General features: G+C 30.4%; 1 protein-coding gene and 1 long non-coding RNA gene across 2 annotated transcripts in view; one reads left to right on the top strand and one right to left on the bottom strand.

Annotated features, from left to right (window-relative positions):
- LOC132715979 (cysteine--tRNA ligase, cytoplasmic-like) overlaps positions 1–10469 on the top strand; it is a 119464-nt gene extending 108995 nt beyond the window's left edge. Inside the window, exons 12-19 of the mRNA XM_060699097.1 lie at positions 116–216; positions 2580–2620; positions 3675–3820; positions 5457–5528; positions 6157–6238; positions 6739–6887; positions 7163–7306; positions 7879–10469. Of these exons, the coding sequence (XP_060555080.1) occupies positions 116–216; positions 2580–2620; positions 3675–3820; positions 5457–5528; positions 6157–6238; positions 6739–6887; positions 7163–7306; positions 7879–8001 (858 nt within the window). The 3' untranslated portion in view covers positions 8002–10469. The remainder of the gene's footprint in view (positions 1–115; positions 217–2579; positions 2621–3674; positions 3821–5456; positions 5529–6156; positions 6239–6738; positions 6888–7162; positions 7307–7878) is intronic.
- A 7009-nt stretch (positions 10470–17478) lies between these two features.
- On the bottom strand, positions 17479–18940 carry LOC132715978 (uncharacterized). Its single transcript, XR_009623756.1, has 2 exons — positions 18805–18940; positions 17479–17633 (listed from the first exon to the last, which is right to left on the bottom strand). It is a non-coding gene; the product is annotated as an uncharacterized LOC132715978 (long non-coding RNA).
- Between the last annotated feature and the right edge of the window lie 243 nt (positions 18941–19183).

Genomic DNA, 19183 nt, shown 5'->3' with positions numbered 1-19183 from the left:
GAGGTGATGATTTTACTGTGGTATTTGAATCTGTTAATATTCAACATTTACAAATGTTGTTATTTTATTTTAAGGATCTGTTTTGAAATTTTCTCTTTTTTTTTCTTTTGTTCAGGAGTTTTTTCACATGTTAAAAGACATCAAAAGAAATACACCAGGTGTTGGAGTAGACGCTTTTGATAAGTGGGGACCTGAGGAACTTAGTCTGAACCAAAAGTAAGTTTTGTTATCAAATGGTTTTCTTGTGAATAGATACCATGAATGTAATAATCTCCTCAGAAATGACTTCATTTGACACCAATGTTGCGATAAAATCAGCAGAAATGACTTCATTTAACACCAATGTTGCAATAAAACCACCAGAAATGGCTTCATTTGTCACCAATGTTGCAATAAAATCACCAGAAATGACTTCATTTGACACCAATGTTGCGATAAAATCACCAGAAATGGCTTCATTTGTCACCAATGTTGCATAAAATCACCAGAAATGACTTCATTTGACACCAATGTTGCCATAAAATCACCAGAAATGCCTTCATTTAACACCAATGTTGCGATAAAGTCAACAGAAATGACTTCATTTAACACCAATGTTGCAATAAAATCACAAGAAATGACTTCTTTTGTCACCAATGTTGCGATAAAATCACCAGAAATGACTTCTTTTGTCACTAATGTTGCTATAGAATCACCAGAAATGCCTTCTTTTGTCACTAATGTTGCCATAGAATCACCAGAAATGACTCATTTGACACCAATGTTGTGATAAAAATTCACCAGAAAAGACATAATTTGTCATCATTGATGCGATAAAATCATCAGTAGCAATATGGCAATGAAATCTTCAAAAAATGATTCCCATTGACAACAATTTTGAAATGATGTCTGTTAAAGTGATCTTTAGAACAATATTGCAATGAATTCTACATGTGTACAGAAGTACCATTATTGCAATGAATTTTGCAAAAGTGACTTCCCTTTGACAATGAAATTGCTGTGTCTTTTGCAAAAGTGACTTCCCTTTGACAATTAATTATATTGCTGTGAATCTTTTGCAAAAATGACTTCCCTTTGGTATTATTAATGCAATTAAGAAAATTGAAAATGATCAGATATATTGTCAGTAAGATAAAAAAAAAAAAAAAAAACAACTGAGAGATTATTATAGTCAGCTGTCACAATAACACACCTGTGATTTTAAATTTATTGGTTTATATATAGTAGAGGTACATTGAGAGCAATTACAACAATGAAAATTATGAGAATATTGCAGATTTTTTTATAAAATGTACCAACATCTGTTTGTACTAGCTAATTATTGGTATTATGCAGAATTTAGAATGATCTAGAATGACAAAAAAATGGAGCAAGTTATCCGATTCTGTGTCCTCATACACAGGTTTAAGAAAAAATGATGCCTGATCTGTAGAATTTGTAAATGGATTTGAGCCGCCTTGAATTTGGTACAGTTCTTCAAGGTATCAGGGATTTCAATATCAGTAACTTAGGATTCTTTTATGTGAGCAAGCTATATAGAATTTTTGTGGTTCTACTCAGGTGCTTGAAATGGTGCACAGATGGGCACCTGAAGTCTTTCCCCACCAACATGTAAAGCTGTAAAGTTGCAATATGGCCCAGACTGTTTTGGTGTGACATAAAAATCCGACAAACAAAAAAGGGGTATCTTATTAATGTTACCTAAGATGTTTAAAATTGCAAGGGAAGCATTTATTTGTAGCCTTACAATATAAATAGTAGATTGCAGAGAATTTCGGCTGCAGAAAATTTATGCAAAAGTGGAGTGCTGAGCTGTTTTCTTTAAACTTATTTCTTCTAGCATTTGATCTGACTGTATTTATATGATGAATTGGTTGAGCTGATATTACCAGTTATCATTCAAATATTGGCATAGATTGATATAGGTTAAAACATAACATTTCATTTGTCATAACAGATTGGTCTGAGTATAATATATTATCTGTATACATTTACCAAATTTTGATATTCATATTTATTCTGAAAGTGAAAGACTGCTGTCTTTTGATAACGAGGGCATTAACAACACTTTCTACATTTTCATCTCATCAGAAACTTCTTTGGTGTTTACTTTAAAAAACATCTCTGACTTGTTTAAGGAAATCCACTGAGGTCCAAAGAGCTTAAACATAAAATTTGTTTGTTCACATGAGCACAACTTGCTCATGGTGAGCTATTGTGATCCCCCACTGTCTGTCTTTGTGCGTCGTCAACAATTTCTTTAAACAACACCTCCCCAAAAACCGATGACTGCGAAGAAACCAAACTTTACAGGAATGACTGCCAAAGTTGTTCAAATGGTTCCGGTCTGTTGCATAAGTAAGTCACGGAGCTAGAAAATGAGTATAAAAAATGCAAACTAAAAAATCTTCTTGTCTGAAAGTACAAGGCCTTGAGCTTTGATTTTTGATATGAAAATGTGTCCCCTCTCAGGAACTTAGTTATAACATAAATTATATTACATTTATTACTGTAGTACACATTAAACATAATTTAACATGTAATATACATTTATTTACATTGATAGTGTTATTTTACAGGTACAGTGACACCAGAGAGGAAGTACATGAAGCCCTATGTGGTATGTTAAAAGTTGGATTTTCCTTATTCATTAAAACAATTTAGATTTAATATGCCAATTCATTGACTCCTGTAACTGTAATTTCAAACTTGTGCTCGCTACAATGTACTTAAGTGCTCATGAATAAAGTCTTGTGGCAAATATGTTTTGATATGCCAGGGCCAAAACACCATTTTTAGGGAAGGGGCCTCAGCCTTTTTCTTGGGGAAAATGTTCGTGATTTTGGCAAACTTTTGGAAAAGGGGCAAACTTTAAACAAGTTCTTCAAAAAAGAAAAGCAAAAACCACTGGGAAATACTAATAAGGCAGTAAAATACCTTAATTCAACACTATCACTTAATTTTGTTCTAACTTCTATGGGAAATTTCAAAAGACATGGGAATTTTGAGGACCAAACTGGGGGAAAAAAGAGGCTAGTTTGGTTGGGGAAGCAGCCTATATTCAGCCTCTATAAAGATGGGTTTTTTGGCCCTGTATGCCAATGTATTTTTCCTCATATATGGTAAAAAAGTTTTGGGATAACACTTAAACAAAAGATAGTTTATTTCAGTTAAAACGCATCTTTCGACATGTATAATGCAGAATATTTCAAAATGCATCTTTAGACATGTATAATGCAGAATATTTCAGTTAAAATGCATCTTTAGACATGTATAATGCAATAGATATAAATGAATTGTGGTTTTCTCTCCTCTAATGTTTTTTCTCGGCAAAATAAATGTAAAAAGATCTTGTAACTATATCAGAGTAATGGTTAGTAGTTATATTAGGCCTTTGACCTTGACCTTACAAAGGCCTTATTATATAAGCTAACCAATGAAAATATATCATTTATGCTTAGCAAAGACTACAAAGAATGCAGGTGCCAACAATTAAATATGCCGTTGTATTCTTTGAATTATTAGTTCACATCTATTTTGATTTTATAATAACTTTCCTGATATTTAAAAACAGATTGATAATAAAGTTACAAATTTAAATACTAATATGGTTATACATTCTTCAAGTTTCATTTTGTAAATGATAAAGACACTCCCACTGTTTCTCTTTACAGATTCTATAGACACTAAAAGAACATGTGATGCAATAAAAGATTTAATTAAAGCCTGCAATATATATGTCCCTGAAATCCGAAATAAGAGGAGACCAAATCGAATTCTACTGGAAAATATTGGAGCATTCATCCTAAAAATTTTCAAGGTAAACTATATAGTATTTAACAAAAGGCGTAACTTATCTGATGCATTATTTAGTTTTAAGAGTGATCACGAAGGACATGGTTATCTCTCTTTAACCATGACAAGCTTTTTTGTAACAGTGTTGCATTAATGTTCTTAATTGCTATATTGAGTGTTTAGTTCACAGAAACTTCAGAAAATAAAATCTATAGCACTTTAATATTTACTCTAAATGCTGTAACAGAAAGAACTATATGATGATTTCTTTTTCCATTAATGTCATGTGCCATATTTTTTATTAAATTAATTATTTGGTTATTTGTCATACCTGTCTACTTTTCCGCAGAGAAAATTAAAGAAAAATTGGAGGCTAGAGAGGCCATCTGTCAGAATATGTAAATATTTTAAACAAGATACAGGCTTAAAGGAAGTCCTTTTGATAGAAGCTTCCTGTGATGGAAATGATTTGATTAAAGGTTGAACCAAAAATGGTTTTTGTCTGAGAAGTTGTAAATCATATAGTAGGTAACTAGGGGATATTTCCACAAAAGCCTGTCAAATTAGAAAAAGATATGCTTTAAACTTATAAAGTAACAGACAATTGCAAATCAACAGACAGAAACTGTCTAAAACCTTTAGAATAATCATACATAATGGAATTGAGATGCCCTATGTGTTAAAGCCCGCATCTATCATGCAACATTGGAATTTTCTGTATGTCTTCTAAACCACAAAGAATGAAATAAAGATTATAACTTTTAAGTTAACAATTTTTGACAAGACAGGGTATTTTAAGGTCTTCCTTGAATGTTATATTTCTTCTTTTGCTGACGAAAGTGATATGTTCAGTTAGAATACTGTCTATTTGTTTGTTTTCATTTGATGAAAATGGTGTTATCTAGTCTTGGTTGTATTTTGTGTTTTAACATTTTGATAGACATTCCAAAAAGAAGTGTTACAATTCATCATTGATATGTGTTACACAGTAACAATTCATCATTGATAGGTGTTACACAGTAACAATTCATCAGTGGATTGCATTATACCCTTTACTTTTAAAATATCTGGTTACGTTTCAATATATGTTTGCCCTGAAAAAATGTCATGATATTAAAGCATGTATTATTATTGTAGATCACTAACTAAGATCCATAACTCTAGGATACAGTTTTACTGAATAATACCCCCTTAATAACTGAGGAATACTGTTCTTCAGCAATTTTTCTTTGTAAAATGATATTACATAGTTTAAACAATCCTAAATGGTTACCCAAACCATAACTATTTCCCTGTGGAATGGTTATTAATTCTAAGCCTGATTTTTACTGGTGCTAAGATCATCCGGCACATATATGCCATCTGATCTGAGGCTGCACTGTTTGTTTTTCAGTCGATACATATTTTGAAATTTCCCCTGAAATCATAGATTGATGAGTCCATTTGAAGTCATTAGCGGATGAAGATTAAAAGGTAGTCTGTAAGTTAACATATACCTTTGCAAGGATACTGCCCTCTGTAAATCAGGTCATTCAATGTCCTTCACGAAAGCATTTTAGGTTAAAGCTTAAATAAGACATCCTACTCTTTATGCTTTTCCATATTGGTACCTAGTAGTAAGTTAACCTCCAAATTATTGTACGTGTTGTTCTATTTTCTAGATATTTGGAGCAGTACAAGCTGATGAAGACTGGTTAACAGTTTCTGGTGGAGCAGCTACAGGAACGGTTGATGTAAGTTGAAACAAAAATAACTCATTATTTATCAAACCTTTGTTTATTATCAAAAGCCAGTATTGGTACAAATTTATCAATATAACTGTCATATGTTCAAGATTTTTAAGTCCTATCAGTAAGTTAATGGGCATTGAGATAATGTTCAGAATGGGGTGATCTTTATTTACATTCAGTTCAATAGTTTTTGCACAAAGATTTCTATTTCTGAATAAAGTGGACAAAAATTGCCATTTTATAAACTGAATTTCTTTTGAAACAAATTTCATTGTAAATATATACTTCTGCTTTCAACTGTTTAAAATGGCTAATTGCACTTGTAGAGAGATAAGATTGAATGCTATATAATACTATAATACTATTATACAAACTAATAAACACTTTGAATGTGAATTTGTAATAGTTCCCCTTAAGTAGCCATTCTAAACAAAATACACAGACGCATTCATCACTTCACAATTTCTAAATTTTGACAATAAAACAAAATTAATTTTAAAAAAGTTAGTTTTTCCTCCAAAAGCTGCAGATAACAAATTTCAGTCTGTTTATGTTTTAAATGATGTTATACTGTTTTGGTTGAAATAAGCTCTTGAACTAGAATGTACTGTTGTAATTCATTAATTTTTAGGTAGAAGAAACTGTGATGCCATATTTGACTGTATTTGCCAACTTCAGGGAGGACATAAGAAAAGTTGCAAGAGAGGAAAAAGGTACAAATTTATAAAAAAAAAATGATATATTTTACTGCAATTATATAGATTTTTTTCTGTCTATAAAATGAAATAATCATAGTGGAGGTCGAATGATTTATGAGTAAATTCAGTAAAATTTTCCCATATTTTACAGATTTTGTTCAGGTTAGAATAAACGAAAGAGTGTCTTTCTAGTTCAAAAATCAAAAACATATTCCTTAATGATTTGACTGAAAGTTTTTCAAGGTATTATTTATAATGCATTGACAATAAAGGTGATATATATGATGCTGTAAAATTAAGGCAAAACCTGTCTGCAGTGTCGTAATTCCTGCTCTTGCAGAGATTAAATGAAGTTTCTCATGTTGAATTTAGCACCATTATTTAAGATAAAAGAACTTTTCACTAAGCTTCTAAGCATAATGTTTAATTTGCTCATCAGAATAAGGGCTAATTTGAAGCATTGCTTGAGTCTCAGAATGAGTGTTTAATTAAAGAAATACATTTATATACAACAGTGACATCAGTATTGAAAGTGTGTGACAATCTACGTGATGAAGTATTGCCAAACCTTGGTGTGAGATTGGAGGACAAAGAAGGTCAACCTCCAGTTATTAAACTCGTTGATAGAGAAACACTACTCAGAGAAAAGGAAGAGAAAATGAAGGTCTGTTATGTTTTAATGAATAGTTCTTTCCTTGCTGAAATACTTTTTCAAACTGCAAGTCACATATTCACATGTATGTTTATGATATGAATTCAGAAACTTTTACTTACAATTGTCTGTGAAATATAATATATAATGATAAGTGTGATTGAGTATGATGTAAATTTGTTTCTGTATCATTTACATATCTCAAAGTATTGAGTTTTACTTTAGTAATATTTGCTTTCCATACTCACATAAATATAATAGTGTTTATTTTTTTTTTTGTATCATAGCTTGAAGAAGCGAAGCGAAAAGAAAAAGAACTGAAAAAGCAGAAGGCAGAGAAAGAAAAGGCAGAAAAAGAAGCCCAGAAGAGAATACCTCCATCAGAACTCTTCAAGAATGAGACAGACAAGTACTCAAAGTTTGATGAAAAGGTAGGTCTGAATGTAAAAAGGTATTTTAATGATATATCTTATGATTAATTTCTGGTGATAGAATATTTGTTTAATTACATAGATAGTGATCTTTACTTACAGACCATAACATCAAAAAATAATCAGAACGATTTGATGGCTTCTCCCAAAGGAATGAGTTGAAATCTTGATTTCAAGCTTGGAATTAAAAAATGTTGTTATTTTACATTGACTGAGACACGAATCACTTTAAAATTGTCATTTGATGTAAATTTAGAATTGACACAAATTGTTCCTAAACTTATGCGTGAAATGCACATGATAAGCGTTCAGCCATATTTTATTGCAAGAGATAGTGAGATGGTTGCAGTGATAATACTTAACTGATTGATATGATTTAGAAATTCTAATCATGGTTATACCTTTTCTGATTAAAAGTTTGACTAGAATAAATCATAAATCCAGACAAGAAAAAGAAAAAAATCCTTAATTGTTACGTTAGGATATTTTCATATACTGCATGTTTACAGAAGTTATGTTTTCTTTGATATTATAACAATTTCCTTTGAATGACTGAAATACGTATCTTACAGGGACTTCCCACTCATGATGCAGAAGGAAAAGAACTTTCTAAATCAGCTCTCAAGAAAAATATGAAGTTATACGAGGCTCAAGAAAAGAAATACAAGGAGTTCACGGAGAAGTCAGGAAACTAGTCTGCCTGACAAAGTTTTTGAACTATTTTGTTGGTTGATAATTACACAACACTGGCATAAAATTTAGGTCTAGAATGGGACAGAAGTGTGCTTAAAGTATTTATTTAACAGTTTAAATGATAAAGACCATGAAAGGAAATATCCTGTTAAAGTTACAGAAGATTAATATACAGTAAACTTTGCTTACAGCCAACTAACTGTAACATTCGAAACATGTTCCTTATTCTGGGAGTTATAGTTTTTTGTAACTTGTAAGCATATAACAAATCAGTTCTGTATATCAGACGCTTTTATAGAGAACCAAAAACATTTATAACGAGCTGAATGTTCACCATTTTTTTCTATTTCTGATTAAGGTATATATTTATAACTCATCTTAGTTTGTGATTGTCATCTCATTTCCCTTTCTTATATAAAAAAATACTGAAATAATTTGATTGTTTATGTTATATGAATGTGTAAAACAAAGCCACAGGACATAAAATTAAGAGAAATGTCTTTATACAACATCTGTACTTACATATGTATTAGTTTGAATATGATTTGCATAGAAAATGTTCAATCTTCAATGTAGAATATGTTTATTATTCAATAAACATGACACCTTTTCCATACATTGTTTTTCAAGTTAAACACACCTCTACAAAAAAGCTTTATATTGTACTGATTGATGCCATTGTAAAAATGATCTAAAGTGTGTTACATAATAGGCTATTTATAAATAAAAAAACTAATATATACAAGTTATTACTGAACCCAGTGCAAATTCATTCAACCAGTTTAAATGCATGTCAGTGAAAACAAACTTCTTGTTGAATAAGTTGTCTTTCTATTTGGAGTTTGATATAAACATGTTATTTTCAGCGTATTTTGTCGATTGAGACTAAAATTTTTGTTCCTTATAATTAATAATTCTTTATAACAGTGTTCACTTGAACAATATTTCTTTTTTGCATTAAATAAAGAAGTGCAAAATTTTAGGCCAAAACTAATTGTGTCTTGTAACCAGCAATTCACTATAAAAGTGTTTGCTATATGTGAAGGTTATTGTATATTGATTTGTCAGATATAAATATTTTTACATACAAATTGAATGGTAAATGAAAAATGGCACATACATTGTATTTTATATTTTGTCAATTAAGTTATTGTTTCTTACATGTAAAAATACAATGCCATTAATACACATCAGAAAGTTAATAAAGAAATTGGTGATTTGTGTAGTTTATCCTTTATTTTAATGCACAAGAATAATTTCTATCACTAATAACCTTTTTTAATGATAACGATACATGTGATCTATTTGTTAATGATATTATATATAAATGCTTTACAATTGTGCAAAACCAGTGGTATATGGCTTTTGAAATGTTCATAACTGTTAGTCTGTTACACAAGTCATGTTGCTTACGTCACGTTATTTATTGTTTTTAAAACTTTGGTATTCATTTTAATGTCATATAGGTTTAGATTATTTCATGTTATTACCGTTTTGTTTAAACTATTTCATTATAAAACAGATGTATAAGAGTAATTGCAGTATATAAGAGTAATTGCAGATGAAATAATACAAGTATCTATGCCTGAATCTTTGAATGTAACATAACAAAAAATAAAAGACTTAGTACTGAACTGTAGTTTGATAGGATGTTCAAATGTTTTCATTAAGTAATACTTATAGACATACGGCTGAAAATACACACCAACATGTATAAATCCAACATAAATTGTTCAACAGTTGTGATTATATATTTTAATATGAATTGTGTACCATAATATATACAATATATATACAATTACAAAAAAGATAGAGTTCTTAAGTACCCAACATACATCACTGCAACAATGAAGTAAAGTACATATTTATGTAAGTAGACAAACAAGTGTCTACAACAAAGATGAATTTGTAAGAATTGTAAAAAACAAACTTACACATGTACACATGTCATTAATTATATAATATTTTTTTTCTTATTTATTCCCTTGCAGATATATTTAGTATGACTATTTTGTTATCAAAATTATTAATAATGGTTGATCGTATAGTGCTTTCCATATACTAATTTATCATTTCCAGTAAAAACACATTTTTATGATACTTTTTATGATGAAATATTGTTTTAGTATTTGTATTCTCTTTGTTACTGACGTATATTAATAAAAATATATGAATTGGTGATTAATACTGTAGTAATACTGTAGTAAAATAGTTACGTGAACATAAACTTTCTAAAAACATTTCTTTAACCGTTTAAAGAATGAAACTATTTTTCCTTTGAAATCTAAATAATGTTGAGAAATTGTAGATGTAGAAAAAGATTTTAAAGTATTTGTTCATAATTTAAATAGTTTTCAAAAACACTCGATTAGCCACTTGTCTGCACCGAATCTTTCTCTATGTTTTTGTTTTACTGTATTTGACTTTTTAGAAATGGTGTTGTCTGTCAAAATAAAATGTGAAAAAGAAATATTTGTTCAGGTTGTTTTCTTTACTTTCATGTCCATTAATGGAGTATGAAGTTAATTGTATCACGATTCATATTGTGCTACGACCATGATAGAAAATGTCTTAGATCTACCTTAATTCTTAAAAAAACTGATAGAGAAATGACAATGATTAATACAAAACAACACAACCATGAATAATACAAAAAAGCAATGGCCATTATTAATGCAAAAGAAAGCATACACCATGATAAAAACGCAGAGCAGTGAATATGACTGATACAAAAGTTGGCATATAACATGATTAAAACAATGAGCCATATAACCTGATTAAAACAAGGAGTGACCACAATTGATACAAAAGAAAGCATATAGCATGATAAAAATAAAGCAGTGACTATGATTTATACAAAAAACAGCATATACTATGATTAAAACAAAGCATACAGAAGAAAGCATATACATGTACTATAATTAAAACAAAGGAGTGTCACTGATGAATAATGTATTATAATTAAAACAAAGGAGTGTCACTGATGAATAATGTATTATAATTAAAACAAAGGAGTGTCACTGATGAATAAAAAAGAAGTATATACTGTAGTTAAAACAAAGCAGTGACCATGATTGATACAAAAGATATAAAAGAAAGCATATAACATGATTAAAACAAAGCAATGACTGACTGACTGGTACAGAAGAAAGCATATATTATTAAAAAAAAATATGCAAGATAACATCTCCGAACATGCCATAGGTTTTGAATTTCATCTTTATCCATATCAGTTGATAACATTTATATAAAAAGTCTTAGACCATTCACGATTAGTATTATGCAGAATTTAGAATGATCTACAATGACGTAAAATAGAGCAAGATATCCGATTCTGTGTCCTATTACACAGGTGTATTAAAAAATCCTGCTCAACATTAGGCATTTGTAAATGGATTTTAACTGCATTGAATTTAGAACAGTTCTTCAAGGTGTAAGGGATTTCAATAACAAAAGAAGACAAAATTAAGTTACCAACAGTGCAGAGCCTGGCCAGACTGTACATAAGTGCAGGCTAGCCTGGTTCTATACTGTTTGCAAAGGTAATTCACCTTCATTGTTAAGTGAATTTAAGGTGAAGACATACTTGTTACTTTCCAAATGCAAAGTTTGTGCCCTCTGTTGTTTGTCAAGCTGTTGAACTCGGCAGGTTTTCTTATCATGTGGTACCTTTTTTACAATGAGAATGAAGTGTTCAGTTACATGTTTTGTATTCCCAGTAAAAAAACATTTTCCATTGAGATGTTTTATATTCCTATGACCATATTGAATCTTATCTGGGGGTGCCAATGGCTGAATGGTCAAGCTTGTTGACATAGATTTTTACTTATACCTCACTGCTGTAAGTTCGAATCTAGCCAAAGCGTTCGAATCCTGCCAAAGACATGGGATTCCTTTATGTGAAAAAGCTTTCCAGTTAGCATGTTCTAGGTTCTACTCAGCTGCTCGCTCTTGCCTGAAAGGTACTTCTCATGTGCCCAAATTGGTGCATAGAACGGCACCTGATGCTTTTCTCCACCAGTAAAGCTGTGAAGTTGCCATATCACCCAGACTGTGTTGGTGTGACATAAAATCCAACAAACAAAAATGGGAATCTTATCAATGTTGCATACATGTAATATGTTTAGTATTGCAAGGGAAGCATTTATTTGAAGCCTTACAATATAAATGGTAGATTGCAGATAATTTTAGCTGCAGAGAATTTATGCAAAAGTGGAGTGCTGAGCTGTTTTTTTAAAACTTATTTCTTCTAGCTTTTGATCTCAGCCTATTTTCATGATGAATTGGTTGAGCTGATATTACCAGTTTTCATTCAAATATTGGCATAGATTGATATAGGTTATAGCATAACATTTAATTTGTCATAACAGATTGGTCTGAGTATAATATATTATCTGTATAAAGTTACCAAATTTTGATATTCATATTTATTCTGAAAGTGAAAGACTGCTGTCTTTTGATAACGAGGGCATTAACAACACTTTCTACATTTTCAACTCGCCAGAAACTTCTTTATTGTTTACTTTTAAAACATCTCTGACAGCCACTTCATTGTTTAAGGAAATCCACTGATGTCTATAAAGCCTAAAACATAAAATTTGATTTATTTACATAGTTCAGCTGGGACACTTAAAACAGAAAGAAATACAAAAGACAACTAAGAAAAATACTATTTGTATTTTTTTGCTTTTTTTAGCCTGATTTGATTGAAAAGCATTGCAACTTAGTCATTTTCACATTTAAATAATTATTCTGGAAAAACAGAGTGATGGAATGATCTGAAATCTTTTGATACAAACTATTGGTCTAGACCTTCATCAGATAGAATATTAATCTCAAAAAAATATTTCCAGTTCCGTCATGTCAAAAAAACAATCGGTTAAAATACCTTTAATGTGTAATCTGTTTTTGTGAGACAGTGTATATTACTACAAGATACATGGTTCATCACTATTCTGAGTACTTAGGTAATATGTAATGTACATTATTATATGGAATATTGGGATAATATACATTCTATAATACTAACATATTGTACATTAGTATATTAAACATAGATAGTACACAATATACCATACATTAAACATTACTCTTATGTACATAGTACATAATCATATTAAAATGAATTGCATACTGTTACTATGTATATAGTACATAATTATAAATCATACACTACTTCTATGTACAAAGTACATAATTTTACAATACATTGAACATTAATATTATGTACATAGTACAATGTACATATTTACTTAGTTTTAACATAAATTGTACATTTATTACTGTAGAATACATTGTACATAATTTAACATGTAATATACATTTATTCACATTGATAGTGTTATTTTACAGGTACAGTGACACCAGGGAGGAAGTACATGAAGCCCTATGTGGTATGTTAAAAGTTGGATTTTCCTTATACATTAAAACATTTAGATTTAATATGCCAATTCATTGACTCCTGTAACTGTAATTTCAAACTTGTGCTCGCTACAATGTACTTAAGTGCTCATGAATAAAGTCTTGTGGCAAATATGTTTTGATATGCCAATGAATTTTTCCTCATATATGGTAAAAAAGTTTTGGGATAACACTTAAACAAAAGATAGATGAATATTACAGTTAAAACGCATCTTTCGACATGTATAATGCAGAATATTTCAGTTAAAAATGCATCTTTAGACATGTATAATGCAATAGATATAAATGAATTGTGGTTTTCTCTCCTTTAATGTTTTTTCTTGGCAAAATAAATGTAAAAAGATCTTGTAACTATATCAGAGTAATGGTTAGTAGTTATATTAGGCCTTTGACCTTGACCTTATAAAGGCCTTATTACATAAGCTAACCAATGAAAATATATCATTTATGCTTAGCAAAGACTACAAAGAATCCAGGTGCCAACAATTAAATATGCCGTTGTATTCTTTGAATTATTAGTTCACATCTATTTTGATTTTATAATAACTTTCCTGATATTTAAAAACAGATTGATAATAAAGTTACAAATTTAAATACTAATATGGTTTAACATTCTTCAAGTTTCATTTTGTAAATGATAAAGACACTCCCACTGTTTCTCTTTACATATTCTATAGACACTAAAAGAACATGTGATGCAATAAAAGATTTAATTAAAGCCTGCAATATATATGTCCCTGAAATCCGAAATAAGAGGAGACCAAATCGAATTCTACTGGAAAATATTGGAGCATTCATCCTAAAAATTTTCAAGGTAAACTTTATATGTTGGTTGTTCTCTTCATAAGACATGTGCATTTCAAGTTTTATTTTCATAAATGTATTTTATTTTATAGAAAAATTATGTAGTCTTCTTAGTATAACAAACACTTTTTCAATGCTACTATATTAAATCATTGATACTTTTGTCCATTATTCAATATATTCCATCAAACATGGATTTCAGATTCACTTCATTTTACGATATCTTCTGAAGACTTTAAGAACAAAGATACAAAAACAATTATTCTTTTGTTTATATATGTTGGACATATTGATACCAATGTACCAGCTTTATACACATTATATTCATTTTATTATTTGTTATTTTACTGGACTGAATTCTTTATGAAACTATTGAAAGGTAGTTCAAAAAATTAGATTTCCATGCCAAAATCATATAGTATTTAACAAAAGGCGTAACTTATCTGATGCATTATTTAGTTTTAAGAGTGATCACGAAGGACATGGTTATCTCTCTTTAACCATGACAAGCCTTTTTGTAACAGTGTTGCATTAATGTTCTTAATTGCTATATTGAGTGTTTAGTTCACAGAAACTTCAGAAAATAAAATCTATAGCACTTTCATATTTACTCTAAATGCTGTAACAGAAAGAACTATATGATGATTTCTTTTTCCATTAATGTCATGTGCCATATTTTTATTAAATTAATTATCTGGTAATTTGTCATACCTGTCTACTTTTCCGCAGAGAAAATTAAAGAAAAATTGGAAGCTAGAGAGGCCATCTGTCAGAATATGTAAATGTTTTAAACAAGATACAGGCTTAAAGGAAGTTCTTTTGATAGAAACTTCCTGTGATGGAAATGATTTGATTAAAGGTTGAACCAAATATGGTGATTGTCTGAGAAGTTGTAAATCATATAGTAGGTAACTAGGGGATATTTCCACAAAAGCCTGTCAAATTAGAAAAAGATATGCTTTAAACTTATAAAGTAACAGACAATTGCAAATCAACAGACAGAAACTGTCTAAAACCTATAGAATAATCATATATAATGGAATTGAGATGCCCTATATGTTAAAGCCCGCATCTATCATGCAACATTGGAATTTTCGCTATGTCTTCTAAACCACAAAGAATGAAATAAAGTGAACCTTTAAGTTAACAAATTTTGACAAGACAGGGTATTTTAAGGTCTTCCTTGAATGTTATATTTCTTCTTTTGCTGACGTAAGAAATATGTTCAGTTAGATTATTGTCTTTTTGTTTGTTTTCATTTCATGAAAATGGTGTTATCGAGTATTGGTTGTATTTTGTGTTTTAACATTTTGATAGACATTCCAAAGTGAAGTGTAACAATTTATTGTTGAAAAGTGTTACACAGTAACAATTTATCGGTGGATTGCGTTTATACCTTTACTTTTAAAATTTCAGGTTAAAGTCCTCTATGTGTTTGCCATGAAAATTGTCACAATATAGGAATTTTTTATCTTAAATGCACATGACTGTCCCAGACAAACAGTTTTAGCATGGGGTTTTACATATTTATAACCATTGGGAATCAAAAGCATTCTTAGTTAAGATTTTGCAATGAGGTTTTTGCATTCAAGACTTCTTCGTACAAAAATGTGTTTAGCTTCACTTCCACTTTTTCGTTGGTGTCAGCGTTGGTTAACCTTTTCGTTAAGGTCTACTTTCTCAGAAACTTAAAAAGCTATCCACCTTTCAAGGGCAGGTAAGTCTGATAAGCATGTTTGCATAGTAATGCCCCCTTGTCTATTTTGCACTGACAAAAGTGGAGCGAGTTGTCCACAGACAGGTCTTCCTTAAGGTTTTTACCGTTTTACATGTAGGAATTTTTTATAAGATTTTGCAACAATTTTCTATCGTGTCCCTTATGGTATAAGTGAAGTTCACTGACCAAAATTCATAACTCTATGATGGAGTGGCTGAAGATTATACCTATGTGTCCAGTGAAGAGCAAAATCAGCCTGCACATTTATGCCATCTGATCATGGTCTGCACTGTTCATTTTTCAGTCTATACATATTTGGAAATTTCCCCTGGAATGATAGATTGATAAGTCCATATGAAGTAATTAGCAGATGAAGATTAAAAGCTAAGTCCATTTGAAGTAATTAGCAGATGAAGATTAAAAGCTAGTCTATAAGTTAAGATATACCTTTGCAAGGATACTGCCTGCTGTAAATCGGGTAATTCAATGTCTTTCAAGAAAGCACTGTAGGTTGAAGCTTGAATTAGACATCCTAATCTTTATGCTTTTCCATATTTGTACCAAGTAGTTAACCTTCAAATTTTGTATGTGTGGTTCTGTTTTCTAGATATTTGGAGCAGTACAAGCTGATGAAGATTGGTTGACAGTTTCTGGTGGAGCAGCTACAGGAACTGTTGATGTAAGTTGAAACAAAAATAACTCATTATTTATCATACCTTTGTTTATTATCAAAAGCCAGTATTGGTACAAATGTATCAATGAAACTCATCTTAGTTTGTGATTGTCATCTCATTTCCCTTTCTTATATAAAGAAAATACTGAAATAATTTGATTGTTTATGTTATATGAATGTGTAAAACAAAGCCACAGGACATAAAATTAAGAGAAATGTCTTTATACTACATCTGTATTTACATATGTATTAGTTTGAATATGATTTGCATAGAAAATGTTCAATCTTCAATGTGGAATATGTTTAACAGTCAATAATCATGACACCTTTTCCATACATTGTTTTTCAAGTTAAACACACCTCTACAAAATTTTTCTTATATTGTACTGATTGATGCCATTGTTAAAAGGATCAAAATTGATAAAAATGTGCAAATATCATTTATGCGTTACATAATAGGCTATTTATAAATAAAAAACTAATATATACAAGTTATTACTGAAAACGGTGCAAATTCATTCAACCAGTTTTAATGCATGTCAGTGAAAACAAACATCTTTGTGAATAAGTTGTCTTTCTATTTGGAGTTCGATATAAACATGTTATTTTCAGCGTATTTTGTCAATTGAGACTAAAATTTGTGTTCCTTATAATCAGTAATTCTTTATAACAGTGTTCACTTGAACAATTTCTTTTTTACATTAAATAAAGAAGTGCAAGATTTTGGGCCAAAACTAATTGTGTCTTGTAACCAGTAATTCGCTATAACAGTGTTTGCTATATGTGAAAGTTATTGTTTATTGATTTGTCAGATATAAATATTTTTACATACAAATTCAATGGTAAATGAAAAATGGCATTGCATTTTATATTTTGTCAATTAAGTTATTGTTTCTTACATGTAAAAATACAATGCCATTAATACACATCAGAAAGTTAATAAAGAAATTGGTGGTTTGTGTAGTTTATCCTTTATTTTAATGCACAAGAATAATTTCTATCACTAATTACCTTTTTAGCTCACCTGTCACAAAGTGACAGGGTGAGCTTTTGTGATCGCTTTTCGTCCGGCGTCCGTCCGGCGTCCGTCGTCCGTAAACTTTTACTTTAAATGACATCTCCTCATAAACCACTTAGCCAATTTCATCCAAACTTCACAGGAATGTTCCTTTTGTGGTCACCTTTGAAAATTGTTCAAAGAATTTAATTCCATGCAGAACTCTGGTTGCCATGGCAACCAAAAGAAAAAAACTTTAAATATCTTCTTCTAAAAATCCCAAAGAGCTAGAGCTTAGATATGTTGCATGAAACATCTTCTGGTGAGTGTCTACCAAGTTTGTTCAAATAAAAGCCCTGGAATCAAAATTGGCCCCGCCCCAGGGGGTCTTTGACTTTCCTTATATGTGTGTATGGCAAAAACTTATAAAATCTTCTTTGAAAAAACCCAAATAGCTAGAGTTTAGATACTAAGCATGAAACATCTTCTTGTTAGTGTCTACCAAGTTAGTTCAAATAAAAGCCTTGGGGTCAAAATTGGCCCCGCCCCGGGGGTCATTCATTTTCCTTATATGTGTATAACAAAAACTTAAGAAATCTTTTTTGAAAAAACTCAAATAGTTAGAGTTTAGATATTAAGCACGAAGCATCTTCTAGTGAGTGTCTACAAAGTTCGTTCAAATAAAAGCCCTGGGGTCAAAATTGGCCCCGCCCCAGGGGACATTGATTTTCCTTATATGTGTATAGCAAAAACTTAAAAATCTTCTTTGAAAAAACCCAAAATAGCTAGAGTTTAGAAACATCTTCTAGTAAGTCAAAATTGGCCCAACCCTGGGGGTCATTGATTTTCCTTATATGTGTATAGCAAAAACTTAAAAATCTTCTTAAAAAAATCCGAATAACAAGAGTTCAGATATTAAGCATGAAACATTTTCTAGTAAGTGTCTACAAAGATTGTTCAAATAAAAGCCCTTGGGGTTCAAACTGGCCCTGCCCCAGGTGTGTCATTGTTTTTAACTATATGTGTAAAGAAAAACCTTGACCAGCTAGACCTTAGATGTTTAGCATGAAACATCTTCTAATGGGTGTCTACCAAGTTTGTTCAAATAAAAGCCCTGGGGTTTAAACTGGCCCCGCTACGGGGGCCTATATACAGGTGAGCGACTTCAGGGCCATCATGGCCCTCTTGTTTACTGATAACGATACATGTGATCTATTTGTTAATGATATTATATATAAATGCTTTACAATTGTGCAAAACCTGTGGTATATGGCTTTTGAAATGTGCATAACTGTTAGTCTGTTACACAAGTCCTGTTGCTTACGTCACTTTATTTATTGTTTTTAAAACATTTTGTTATTACATTTTAATGTCATAAAGGTTAAGATTGTTTCATGTTTATTACCGTTGTTTAAACTATTTCATTATAAAACAGATATATAAGAGTAATTGCAGATCAAATAGTACAAGTATCTATGCCTTAATCTTTGATTGTATCATAACAAAAATTTCATCTGCAAGTTTTAAGTACTGAGCTGTAGTTTGATAGGATGTTCAAATGTTTACTTTAAG

The sequence above is a fragment of the Ruditapes philippinarum genome, unplaced genomic scaffold (genome assembly GCF_026571515.1).
Source record: "Ruditapes philippinarum isolate M1 unplaced genomic scaffold, ASM2657151v2 ctg260_1_1_1_1, whole genome shotgun sequence".
Taxonomy (NCBI): Eukaryota; Metazoa; Mollusca; class Bivalvia; order Venerida; family Veneridae; genus Ruditapes; species Ruditapes philippinarum.
Note: the sequence above shows the minus strand (reverse complement) of the source record. Positions and strands in the feature narration are given on the sequence as shown.